Source organism: Cyprinus carpio, chromosome A10 (assembly GCF_018340385.1).
Source record: "Cyprinus carpio isolate SPL01 chromosome A10, ASM1834038v1, whole genome shotgun sequence".
In the NCBI taxonomy this organism is placed as follows: domain Eukaryota; kingdom Metazoa; phylum Chordata; class Actinopteri; order Cypriniformes; family Cyprinidae; genus Cyprinus; species Cyprinus carpio.
Window position 1 is genome coordinate 3,870,089 of NC_056581.1, and position 12,516 is coordinate 3,882,604.

Genomic DNA, 12,516 nt, shown 5'->3' on the forward strand with positions numbered 1-12,516 from the left:
GTAGGCCTATCTTAAATTGACTTGACTATTTCGACTGTTTAGCGAAAAATTAAATCACGTAAAGTTACGCAATTTCATAATCTGCATACAGGGTGAAATCAAAGTAGCGGCCATTTTTTTCCCCTCCCGGGCTTCAAAATATTCTAGATTAGATCGCAGTTTGTGACTGTATATAAATGCTAAACGAAATTCAACAGAATTGTGTTCGCTAGACGTTACAAAATAAATTATATTTTTTCTGTCACTGTTGTGTTGATAAGCTTGAATGCTCTTGCCTTGCCTGTCGATAGCGCAATTCTAACCGTCATCGACGTCCAACCGTTAACTACCAGTTCCGGTGGAAGCACGGGTTTCCCCAAAAAATATAGGCTATATAACTGAATACTAAATGTACAATGTAGCTATTAATACAACAGTTTCGTGGTGGACCGGTGGATTCAAACAAGAGGTAGTAAAAATTCAGTATGTTTACTTTATTTGAAGCCTTTAGCCCATATGTTTCAGGCCTGAACTTAAGCGTCAACACAAAAATGGTTTCTTTGGTAGGCTATAAAACGAGAAAACACTAAAATTATAGACTGAATGAACGAGCAATCATAATTTTGAACGTCTTTGAAGAATAAACAAAAAAGCTAGCCTACATGGACAAGTAGGCAGATGATTAAATTTCCTTAATTTCCACTGCAAAATTACAATTTCTGCGTCGTTTATAGTTTCAAATGTCCGATAGAAAGATATTTTATGCTTATTGCTACGATATTCAACACCTGAGCGATAAACGATTTTAAGGTTAGGGTTAGGTCTAATTGGCATTGCATATGTTTATAGCTACAACGAAATTCTGCTAGAGCAACCCGATTTGCAGCATTTAAAAGAAAAGAACAGTATTTTATACATTTTATATTAGAATACATATATTAAACACTTTGTAGTGTGTATGTTTTTTATGTAAGAGGCAGATGGCTTACAATGCTCCATTTTGTAAAATCTGTGTAGCCATTTAATCTCGTCCTCAAACAGTATTTGTAAATAGGTAATTAATTAAAGACAAGCTAAAGCAATTAAATTGCTACTTTGACGTTGCTAACTCTTGTTGTATTTTTTTTTATTTAATATTGTTATAAATTTCTAAATAAAAACATACATCTTATTTAGCTAGGCCTACACAAAGTCCCATATTCGTCAAGCTTGTAGTTTGATGTGATATTATTTTTGATAATTAATTAGTCTTATAGTTTTATTGTTGTATAAAAATAACTTATAACAATAAAAGGTTGGTAAATCAAGCGGTATAAATCCATTCTATTATAAGATGAAAAAAGGACGAGAGTGAAATATTAAAACCTATGCTATACATAAACCTTGGTGTGCAATTATTAAAGCTACGCATAAACGGATAAATTTGTGTTCAATCTCTTGCATCTTTATAACGTTGGCTTCAAACGTAAGTTATAAAAATATTTAAATTTTAACTAATGACTGAATTAATTTAATTAGGACAAAATATACATTTTATAATGTATTTTATCCGTTTATGCTTAAAACCAAAACAAACACACGCACAAAAAAATTAGTTAGGCCTACATCAATAATCCTTTTAAATAACGTTTTGAAAAGTAGGCGAAAATCAAAAGTGCGGATTACCTAAATAAGCCTAGTTTAATTCTCAGTAGGAAGTGTCTTTAATAAAAGAGAAATTGACTCAAGGCCTCCCAACAGGTCACACTCCAGGAGAAGCATGTTTAACCCTTTCACTCTCCACACACTCACACTCAAATACTGACATCACGCATTTCTTCTTCAACAGCATTAGCATCTGTATCAGTGTTACTATTATCATACGGGTTTCCGCTGCAAATCGAGTCTTCAGCCAAGAGAGATTTGTGCTCGACCTCCCGCCATCATCCTATAGTTTATTCTAATGAATACTCTATAGGTGAACCCTAGGACAAGGAAGTATACGCAGATCAATCTGCAACATAACAAAATGTCATCTCGCTAGAGGACTGCCATTTCTTTCTGTATGATGTGATGATGCTAAACGTGTCGTCCCAAAACTTTAAAATTATATTTAGAGGTACATTAAGACTACTTTGAGGTATGCTAGCAGTCTATATACTGTGGGAATTAAAAAAAAAAACCTCTTGTTCTCAAATATATACTTAATCTTAGAAGTTGATATTATGACAAATATAAAACATTAATGCATATTGTATTGCAGATATACATTTATTTAAATACTAACAGAGAATTTGGATTTGCATTTTTGCACTACACATAAAATCGCAAATAAAACAATATCGTGACACATTATTTATGCATTCAGATCAAAAAAAAAAAAAAAAAAAATGAACTTACATAGTAAACATACAATTGACAGCTCTAAAGGCATTGAACAGAAAATGCATGAAAATTATAACTGAGCCATTTGACACGGGGCAACCGGTGCACCACGTCTCAGGAGAATCCATCTGGACACTGGCTAGACAGAGTGACCTTCCTAATGAGCCCTTGCTCCCCATCGCAACCCCACCATGCTCCTGTAAGGTACAGGGGACAGTGAACCGCCCCTCCGCAGCCAGACTCCGATGTTACGTTTTATTAGACTTAAAACCAAAAGTCTTTTCACAGGATTGGTCGAGAAACCCATGGCTGGGATTGAAATTGGCCACTGATGCCGCTGTTGATGGATCATCTGATTTTTGAAGTTTTGAAGGGTGGAGGGGCTCATGTATGTGTGTGGTGTTGATTTAGAGTCTGTTAGCCTCCATGAAGTGTGGAGATAAAGACAACATTATCCTGGTCCTGAAGCTGGTACTCCAGTTCACCCTGCAAAGGGACATGGATGTGTACACAATGAAAGAAAATGAGAATAAAATAACTTTTTGGAAAAATATCTACATTTAAGAACTGATGCATACACCCAAAAAAAAAAAAAGTATATATTTAAAGTAAATCATAGAAAACACTAGAAGGATTCTGAACTTTAAATCGACTCATGATTGCAGGTTTTAGCCATCACTGGCTGATTGTGTTTCTTTATATTACACCTTGATGCCAATACATGTTTTCCTGAAAGAGCAACCCAGCACAACCTTTACATACATTAGCTGAATGAAGAGAAGCTTACACTGGACCTAAAACGAGCACGTCATTAAAACAGAGAGTGGAAGGAGTGATTGAGGAACTGTACACACATACACACACACTCTTACCATCAGTTCCCAGTCTGCGTCGTTGATCAATACGAGAATCCCGGGTCTACTGTGTGTGTAAATAAAGAAGAGCTCATGTAAGTGATGTGAGCTACACTGAAAACATGACAGTAAAGCAGCTCTCTGATAATATAATGCAGCCCTGTTTATACACAATGAAAATCGCCAGTGCTGCGGTTTTCTAAGACCCTTGCATCTGCAGTTCATTAAATGAATGAGCTTCCCTCGTACCAACATACACGTGCAAAATGAAACACAATAAAGTCTACGCATAGAACATCCTCTCACACAGATTAGCACAATATTTAGAATTACAGGGATCAATGCAATATAACACAACACAGCTTAATATACAATAAAACACCATAACATCACTTTGGATTTAGCTTTATGTGTCCATTAATACCTGCCTACTCAGATACTGCAATAAAGATTAAAAAATTAAAATAAAATACATTTTAAATTCAACTGTTTTGTATTTTATTTTAGATTTGAAGTACGAGGTGCTAATGTAGGTGATGGGGTGGTCCCTCATGGCTAAACAGTCGACGGTTCGGTTCATACACCATTGAAGACTACACTGCGTACCAGAGGCGTACTGCAGTTATCCACAGCTGATTTCATGCTACAGTTACGTCAAGGCAAGAATAAAGGTCATTTATGATGAAAAAAACCTGCTGAAGAATGCAAAAGCATAATTTTGGGGATAAACTAATTGTATCAGAATTACAAAAAATAAAAATCCACCCACTGTTTAGTATGAGCTGAGGAAGCAAGACTGTAGGACTGTAGTAACCATACTGATTCTGAGCACACCACACACACGTATAAATAAACATTTTGTATACCTTTACTAATGCAACTGAAGCATTAAAAAATTATTATTTTACCACTGGCCAAACATATACGTGTCGCACCAGGGAGTGTGGTGTGATTCTGCCTCTTTGACCTCACTGCGATTCAGCATCGAACGCGTAGCGCTGCATTTATTATGAGTGTGTGTCTACAGTGTGCGTGTATGTTTGCCTGAGCATCATCCTGCATCGGTAACGTATTTACTGTGCGTCTGTGTGTGTATACTTACACAGTGTCGCCCTGCATAAAGAGCTCTGGGCGCTCCTTCAGCATGTTCCCTCGGATCCATGCAAGCAGCTGCTTCATGTCCCCTGTAAGAATACCACAGAGGTCAAAGGTTACAGTTCAGAGTTCAGTGAGCCAGCCCCACGGTCGATGTGACGCGACAAAGCCTCGACTGCAAGATGGAGGGGAGGTTTGAAGGAGGTATATCAAGAATAGACTAGCTCACTGACATTTTTGAATGCACCGTTGAAAATATAGCAGTGATGCAGTTTAAATTCAGATTCGTAAACACAGAGATGCTATTGACTTGCCGTATCAACCCGACCAAGTAAACGTGAATGGAATAGGTAGGTTATAAGGATAGCGCCGAGTAGCCATATATATCTATTGGGGGGGGGTTTGGTGTTGGGGGTCGTGGTGATGATTGATGGATATAAACCAAGCGCTCCAAAGTGAATTCAAATGAAATCTAGGATGTCTGGACACCACTTCCCCCTCCCCCCCAATGAAAAAAGCAGACCGTTGTAAGCCTACGATAAACAAAAATGTCTTGTAAATATCTGCATGAAAAAATATTCAAAATTTCGCTTAGAATGCTGTTATGCTTCTGATTGCACGTCACTTTAGCCATGCAAATATTATCCAATCAAAGCCACTGGTTGTTATTCCACTAAGTGAAGGTTATTAAAGTTTGGCCTTCAAGATGGGTATTGTGTGTTCTGTGATAAATTTAGCATGTGATGATGGATGATAATTGTTTTATAGTTGTACATGCGATGAAGTTCGGCTGCCCAACATGGCGGACAAGTCGGTATGTCCAACATCAACATTGTATCATCAGCATCCATTTCTGGAATGTACCAGTTTTCTGCTCAGAGGGGTGATGGAGACAAAGACGGAGAAAGAGTGAGGAAGAGGGGGGAGAAAAAGGGAAAAAAGAGAGAGATAGAGATGTTTTCATTTGATCTGGGGAGGAGTTTGCATTTATTGTTTGCGAGTTTGCTGTGGCTGACATTGATAAGGCTGGGCACGCAAATTGTGCACTTAGCGTATTTTGTATTCTTGAACATCGCTAGTTCGCCTGTTTGAAAGGCCATTACACTTATTGGAAATGTGACATCAGAGAAGGAGCTTTGAAAAGCATCAAAAATAGCTACCGCACTGCCCACCCTATCTGAACACATGCATGGACTCACCTGCATAACTGCTGATCCTTGTTCTGCAATATAATCCTGTGCATACGTTTAATTGTTGTGTGAATAAACATTCACAGCATTTATAACTCACCTGAACCTTTGGAAATAAACAGGATGATAATTAAACTACAAGGCTTTAATGTTCGTTTTATATAATCCTAGGATATATTTGAAGGGGAATTACAGGATAGCCGGCAATGTCTGTGTAGGTGTTCTTATGTGTGTCAGCATATATCTCGGCTGTAAATCCCATAAGGGATGATTTTTTTTTTTAAAGGAGGTCCATTAACCGAGGGGGCTGGCAACATTTAACACTGAACACCGTCTTCTCACACTCTTGAGCAGCAGGGATGAACATATAAGGACTCAGGTGGGAGATGGTGACTAGAACCAGAGAACCTGTGGGGCTGGGAAACCCTTGATAAGTTTGAGGAGACATGATGACCATGATGGCATTGTGCTACAGCTAACTGGCTATGGAAGAGTGTATAATTAGACCAGGACAAATTAGCAAGAGGACGAAAGAAGAGGGCAAGTGGGTGCAGGAGTGTGGCTCTATACAATACTCTCGACTGGGCAAGTTTCCACCAGAACTGAAGCTTTCAGAGATGTCAGCACCAATGCGTGCAAGTGTATGCGCTTGTAAGCGTGTGGCGTGCTTCTCAGCGAGAGGCAGGGGTCGAGCAACAGAGGCTGTTTCGGGTTAATTGGATCGCTGTCAGCCTCTTCAGTTGTGTAACGATCGTTGTACCTTGCAGCTTGGCTAGCCCACAATCCTGAACCTATAAAGAAGAGTGATGCTTGCCTCAGTGCTACCGCAATGAATATTGACTGGCACCAAAAGCAGGGGCAAAAAACAGACGTGATCACTTTCAGCCACATCAGTCTACTGACTGAGGGAACTTTAAAAAAAATGAAGCGAACGTCTCCTGCTTCGTTTTCATGGAAAAAGGGCGGTTTATGTGAGCCAGGGGCAAAGAGTAAGGGGTCAACAAGACACCTCACGTCTATTTCGCCCTCTTTTCTGTAGGGGTAAGGAAAGAATGGAAGATGAAAAGGACTGGATAGGTTGTGCTGAGGTAGGAGGAGAACGAGGGAAAACACGAATGGGAGGGGGAGTATGCGTCACCGCAGACAGGTGCATGCTGGGATAAAGCCTGCGTGGGAGGGTGGCAGCGTCTGTGTAGCATAGTGGCTGGCTAACTCTCTCCATTTCCTTTCTCTTTGCATGACTATCATCATTATCGCCACTATCTGTGGGTGGGAGGGAATGAAGCCATTCATCTTGCTTGGGATATGAGGGTTGGTGTTTCTATGACGATCATGTGTGTGTCCAGCAGCAGGGGGCTCAGCACTACTCATCAATCACTTAGAAGGGTCTGGACCAGTGGACAGAAAATTTAGGAGGGATTAGTGTAGAGCATCAGCGTCAGCCTTAGCAATCATAGCCAGTCATCCGTGACATACTCAAATCATGCCCACAAACATGCATACGGACTATGGGCTTCAAAAGTGCTCCAAGGTCATCCCCCAGGCCCCTGCGAGGTCTCAGTGGCCACATTCCCTCTTGCCGTCCACTTTTGTGGACAGGTTGTCGTGGATACTCTGGTGCCACAGAGCTTGACCCTTCTCTTGTTTGGCAAGGCCACCAAAGTACAAGCATATCCAAATTTTCCCAACCTCAGAGCTGGGACAGGGATGCAAAAATATTAATATACTTGGCCAAAAGTTCTATTACTGTTCAATACATCTCAGACCCCAAGTGAAAGACTAAGGCCACTGTACAGGCAGGAAAAGTGACTGGCTATAAATACAGAGCACCACTACTGGGCTACCACAAAAATCTCTGAACATCTGTGCCAAAAAGATTCTCCCACTTAACAACTAGGTCATCCTTGAGTTACCAAGTTGTCCTTGCAGGACTATGTCCGAAAAAAGGTTCAGAAAGGTTCTATAACCCAGTAACTAAATCTGTGTAGAAACTGACCCACATGGTAATCTCAAATAAAGATTATACTGTATCTCTTAACTACTGACACAGTGATTAGTCAGCTGAAATTTGGGAATCTCCTCCCTGCTGTCTATATATGGCAATCATCTACTGATCAAAAATGCCATCTACAATTCTACCAAGCACTTCTGAGCATGTGCATGGGATATAAGGTCTCGCTTCTCTAATCCATCTTTTGCACTAATGACTCTCAAATGACTTGTCTTCCAATCCAGCGATGGCAGAGAACATGTTACCCACCCTGTGTTTAAATACAGGGGGCAATACAAGTGCTTCCCCCACAACTAAAGATCCCACCACTTTCACCCAAATGTCCCACCAGGAAGCTGCAGGAATGTGAGGTGTTTGTAGGAGAGAGGCATTTGTACTGTCAGGCGTCCCTAAAAATGACTGCACAAAAAAGGACTTAGTGCTTTGTAACAATTGTCACTCCCTCCTTTACTGGCCCTCTATTCTCTATACCTTTCCTGTGACCCCAGCACTAGGCATAAAAGATCCATCAACAGTATCACTGGCTGCATTTACAAGTGAAAGGGGCCCAATAATGGAGCAGTTAGGGGAAGAATGGCTGGGCGCAGGGAGGCTCACAGATGTTGGTGGTTGAGGGGGAGGTGGGATGTATGGAGAAGGGGCTCAGCTCCATTGTTGCTGAGGGAGGGGTGGATGGGAAAAAAAAACCTCGATTTGGGATGGCAGGCCGGCACTGGTTCGCCATTGGCCCGATGTCAGGGTAAAAGCAGGACTGGCAAGAAGAAAAGGTGTCCAGGGAAGCGTGTGAACCAGGGCTCTGAGAGGTCAGGGGAGGAAAGGCGGCGAATGGGAAAAGGGCATCAGCAGAGGGAAGGCAGAAAAAAAAGAGATAGATGTGGAGAAAGAGGCACATAATTTGGTATGACTTTCTTCTATTGGAGTACCAGAGAGAAAAAAAGGCATACTTTAGTTCCAGCAGGGCATAAGGCCAATAAGTGAATCCTACTTCCGAATCTCTAATACTGGGAGAGGAAGAGTGAAGATGTTTGGAGCTAATGAAGTCATCAGTGCTGAGAATGGTAAAGCACTGGCTTGGTATAGAAAAAGAGCTAAACATTTGTAGTATGAAAGTAGTAAGTCCCTCAATATTTCCCAACTTAATTACTGTGGAATTAACCAAACCATAAGAACATCTGTAGATTACAAGTTTAATAATACAATCTTTCATGGTCAATTCTACATAAATGAGATTTTCACATTTTCTGAAGGCAACTTGAGTGGCATTTGCCTGGGCAAAACTGCAAAACAGTACAGTGTTATGGTACATTGCTATGTGGTTGCTGGGGTGTTCTGGGTGGTGTCTAGAGCATTGCTTGGTGGTTACTTTCCTGTCCTTAACCAGCCAAATGATTAGAGGCATGTCACTCATACAAATGGTGCAGGATAGTTTGCATATGTAAGGTTAAATGGACAGTTCACCCAAAAATGAAATTCTGTCATCATGTAATTCACAAGCATATATGACTTTTGTTTTTCTGTGGAACAAAAATAAAGGTCTCTGTTTTTGTCCATTAAATATTTTGGACCCCAGTGACATTCATTATACGGACAAAACCAGCTGAAGCATTCCACAAAATGAAGTCATACAAAAAGTTCTGGAGCAACATTAAAGCATATAAATGACAATTTTTATTTTTGGGTAAAAAAAAAGAAAAAAAAGAAAGTTGGGGTCTGTTATTAATTGTGATCAATGGAAACAGTGATACTAGCATTAGCAAACATTAGCAAACAGAATGAACACAACAGAAGAGGTATATATATATATATTTTTTTTTTAATACTCACAGGGATCTGATTGGCCAGGGAGTGTCACATGATGATTCTTAACCCCATCAAAGAGAAGTTCAGCTCCTCCTCTAAAACAGGAAAAATATATAGTGCACATAATGCTGTTATTGCCTTTGTAGACCTTCAACAACAATAATGTTCAGTGAATGTTCTCCTGTTTCTAAAATCATTTAGCAGTATCCACCATGCAGTTTTTAATTTACTTAACATCCAGTCTATGACTAAACGCCCCCAGAAAACTCTGTTTCTTGTCCTTCTATAATAATAAAAAAGTTTATTTTATGATTTTAAGCAAGACAGAATAGCACTCTTGAATAGCACCAAGTTGCATAGATGGCATCAACACTGTACTTTCTCCAACAACAACAAAAACCTTACAAAATTTACATTATAACTTGCATAAACACATAAACGAAGGTGTGAGGACCAATATATTTATCACAAAGAAGACATAATCACAACATACATTCAAGCAACATTTAAGTAGTAAAGCCGCATTCAATCAACGCAACTCAGTAAGTGACAGAGATCCGTGTATGAATGAGAGAAGGTGCATGTCAGTGGGGGAAAAAAAACAGATAGGGACATGAAGTCAGAGTAGGACTCATGTTGCAGGTGCAGGCCCAATAAAGAGAGCTCACATCTCCTGGAGAATGCCCAGTTGTCCTCCAGATCGCCAGGCCTGGCGAGATGCCCGTACGCTAGCGGTACAGAGAGAAGCCAGCCTGTGTGCCAGCCTCAGAAAGGCCACTCACAAACACCACCTCTGTCCATAGACAGTCACACAGGACTCTGTTGCGACTTGAAAGCAGTGAGGACTTTGACCAAAAGCCAAATGCAAAATTTTTCTGCACCCAGTGAATTCTGGCCAAGATTTGTTTTGAGAAGCTCTCTCTCTTTCTGTGGCTCTGATGCCACCATCTACATTCTCTGTTGCTCTATGGCTATGTTCAGAACAGCATATTACACTTATTACTTCTGTAATATTATTATTTACTACACTTATTATTTCTGTAGTATTATTATTTCTGCAACTTTTCTGTATGCATGGAATACCCTGATGGCCTAGTACATTTGGCACTATGTGGGAAACAGTATACTGTATTCCACAATACAATGTGCTCAACACATCTTTCGGACCAATGTTGCTGCACATCTGAGTTAAAACATTTTAACACAAATTTAATTAAAAAAGCCACACAACCAGGATAATTTGCAAGATTATAACTTAACAGCATTCACTGAACTGCACAATGAAGTGATGCCAATCACATACTATTGTTGGAAGAGTATACTGTTGGATAATCTGGATTGTTTCATGTTCTGGCAGTATTCAGTGTGTACTGCAAAGCATGCATTCTGTTCCAAACATAGCCTATATTTCTCCTCAGAAACTCAGAAAACTGTCCAGAGGTTGTGCTGTGATTAAGCGGTTAGTGCACATGATGGGACATATGAACTCGTGCTGCTTAAATGTTTCAAATCTTGCTGGCAAAAATTATGAGAAGCTATAAGGCCAGGAAATTATTTGATTTGTTTAATTTGGTATTACTTCGTTTAACCCCCTGCAAAGTTTATGTATGTATGTATTTTATTTTACTTTTATTTGATTAATTTCTTGTTTTGTTTCTCTGTTAAAGTATATATTATTAATAAGTATGCCTCAGTCTGTAAGGACTTACAATTGTGCTTTAGTTAGCCATGGTCTGTTAATGATGAAATTTATTTGACATAATTTCCCGTCCTCTCCCTACTATGTTACCCATAAAAATTAGCAGTACACATATCCTCATAAGCTCGTATTATTCTGACATACACTATAATTTTTGGCACGGTTAAAAAAAAATAAACAAAGTGTGCCTAAAATCTTTCTGTGACATCGAGGGCAAATCTCTGGCTGATATTTCTCTTAGTGTAGTATTGAAACATCCCCTCATTGTCCCTGTTTATGAACAAACCTCATTTCTATTAAGGTTAACGTTTCTCCAACCGAGTGCACGTCTACATCGATTAATATGTTCATTTTTAGTGAGTGAAGCAGTTCTTTAATCTAGTCAGATTCAAGTGCTTCAAGAAAATAACACAAATTTCATTTTTATTAGGTTACTTTTTCATTTCATTGTCTTTACTGCCGTTAAAACGCTAAAAAATAAAAGTCTTTATCAACCAAGTGCCCTTGATAAAGGTTCAGTCGAGTTGGTTTGAAGACTTTTGATTCAATTACGTGTATTAATGTAACACTGGAATACAAGGCAAACGCGACGAATCATAAAAAAGCGATCAATACAAACCCGAACTCCAGGTGCAGACCTAAGGGCGCCGCCATGTTGCTCTAAAACCGGAAATAATCACGCAGCGTCACCGGAAATGACATCTTCCTCTGAGGACCATTTCGCTGTCGAGAGCGTTTCTGTGTTGATTGAAACCATAGACAGTAAAAGAAACAAGCTTCAGTTCATTCTTGGGTATTTGCTCTATTATACATTATAAACAACTAAAGACGTTTTGATTTGGACGTTTACCTTCTAAGAATAATCTAAAATATGTGTGTAATTTATATTAAATTGCAGTTAAATTACATAACAAGTAAGAACTATTAGCACCCCGCCCCCACACACACACAGATTTACTTTGCAATCTAAATGGGGACATTTCATAAGTGTAATGGTTTTTATACTGTACAAACTGTATATTATATTGCCCTGCACCTAAACATACCTCTTACAGAATAAAAAAAAAAAAAAAAAATTTGTTTATTTTATTTTTATACCAGTTTTACAAATGAGGACGTCCCCAAAGGGAGATTTTTGGAGATTTTGTCAGGTTTAGCTGACCTTTGGGTACAAATTTGTCCCCAAAATATGGATAAGTAGGTACACATACACACACACACACATACACACACACATACATACATACATACATATATAAACACACACACACACACACATACATATATAAACACACACACACATTGACACACACACACACACACACACACACACACACATACACATACATATATAAACACACACACACACACACACACACACACACACACACACACACACACACACACACATATATATAGTGAGTTCATGAGTTTTTTTTTTCATAATTGAACCACACTGACATAAATTTAGAATAATTACATATTTTAAATTCACACACACACACACACATATATATGCATTTA

At 39.1% G+C, this 12,516-nt stretch overlaps 1 protein-coding gene across 1 annotated transcript; it reads right to left on the reverse strand.

Moving 5' to 3' along the window:
* Nucleotides 1–2,204: 2,204 nt before the first annotated feature.
* On the reverse strand, nt 2,205–11,759 carry LOC109064292 (ubiquitin-related modifier 1-like). Its single transcript, XM_019081292.2, has 5 exons — nt 11,612–11,759; nt 9,318–9,388; nt 4,300–4,381; nt 3,216–3,264; nt 2,205–2,829 (listed from the first exon to the last, which is right to left on the reverse strand). The coding sequence occupies exons 1-5, from the start codon at nt 11,644–11,646 to the stop codon at nt 2,761–2,763; spliced, it is 306 nt and encodes a 101-aa protein (XP_018936837.1). The 5' UTR covers nt 11,647–11,759; the 3' UTR covers nt 2,205–2,760.
* Between the last annotated feature and the right edge of the window lie 757 nt (nt 11,760–12,516).

Coding starts and splice junctions, on each gene's coding strand:
- LOC109064292 (XM_019081292.2), bottom strand. CDS start 11,646: ATGGCGGCGCCCTTAGGTCTGCACCTGGAGTTCGG. Junction 9,389..11,611: donor GGTCTGCACCTGGAGTTCGG/GTTTGTATTGAT, acceptor TTCCTGTTTTAG/AGGAGGAGCTGAACTTCTCT. Junction 3,265..4,299: donor TTTATGCAGGGCGACACTGT/GTAAGTATACAC, acceptor TTACACACACAG/TAGACCCGGGATTCTCGTAT.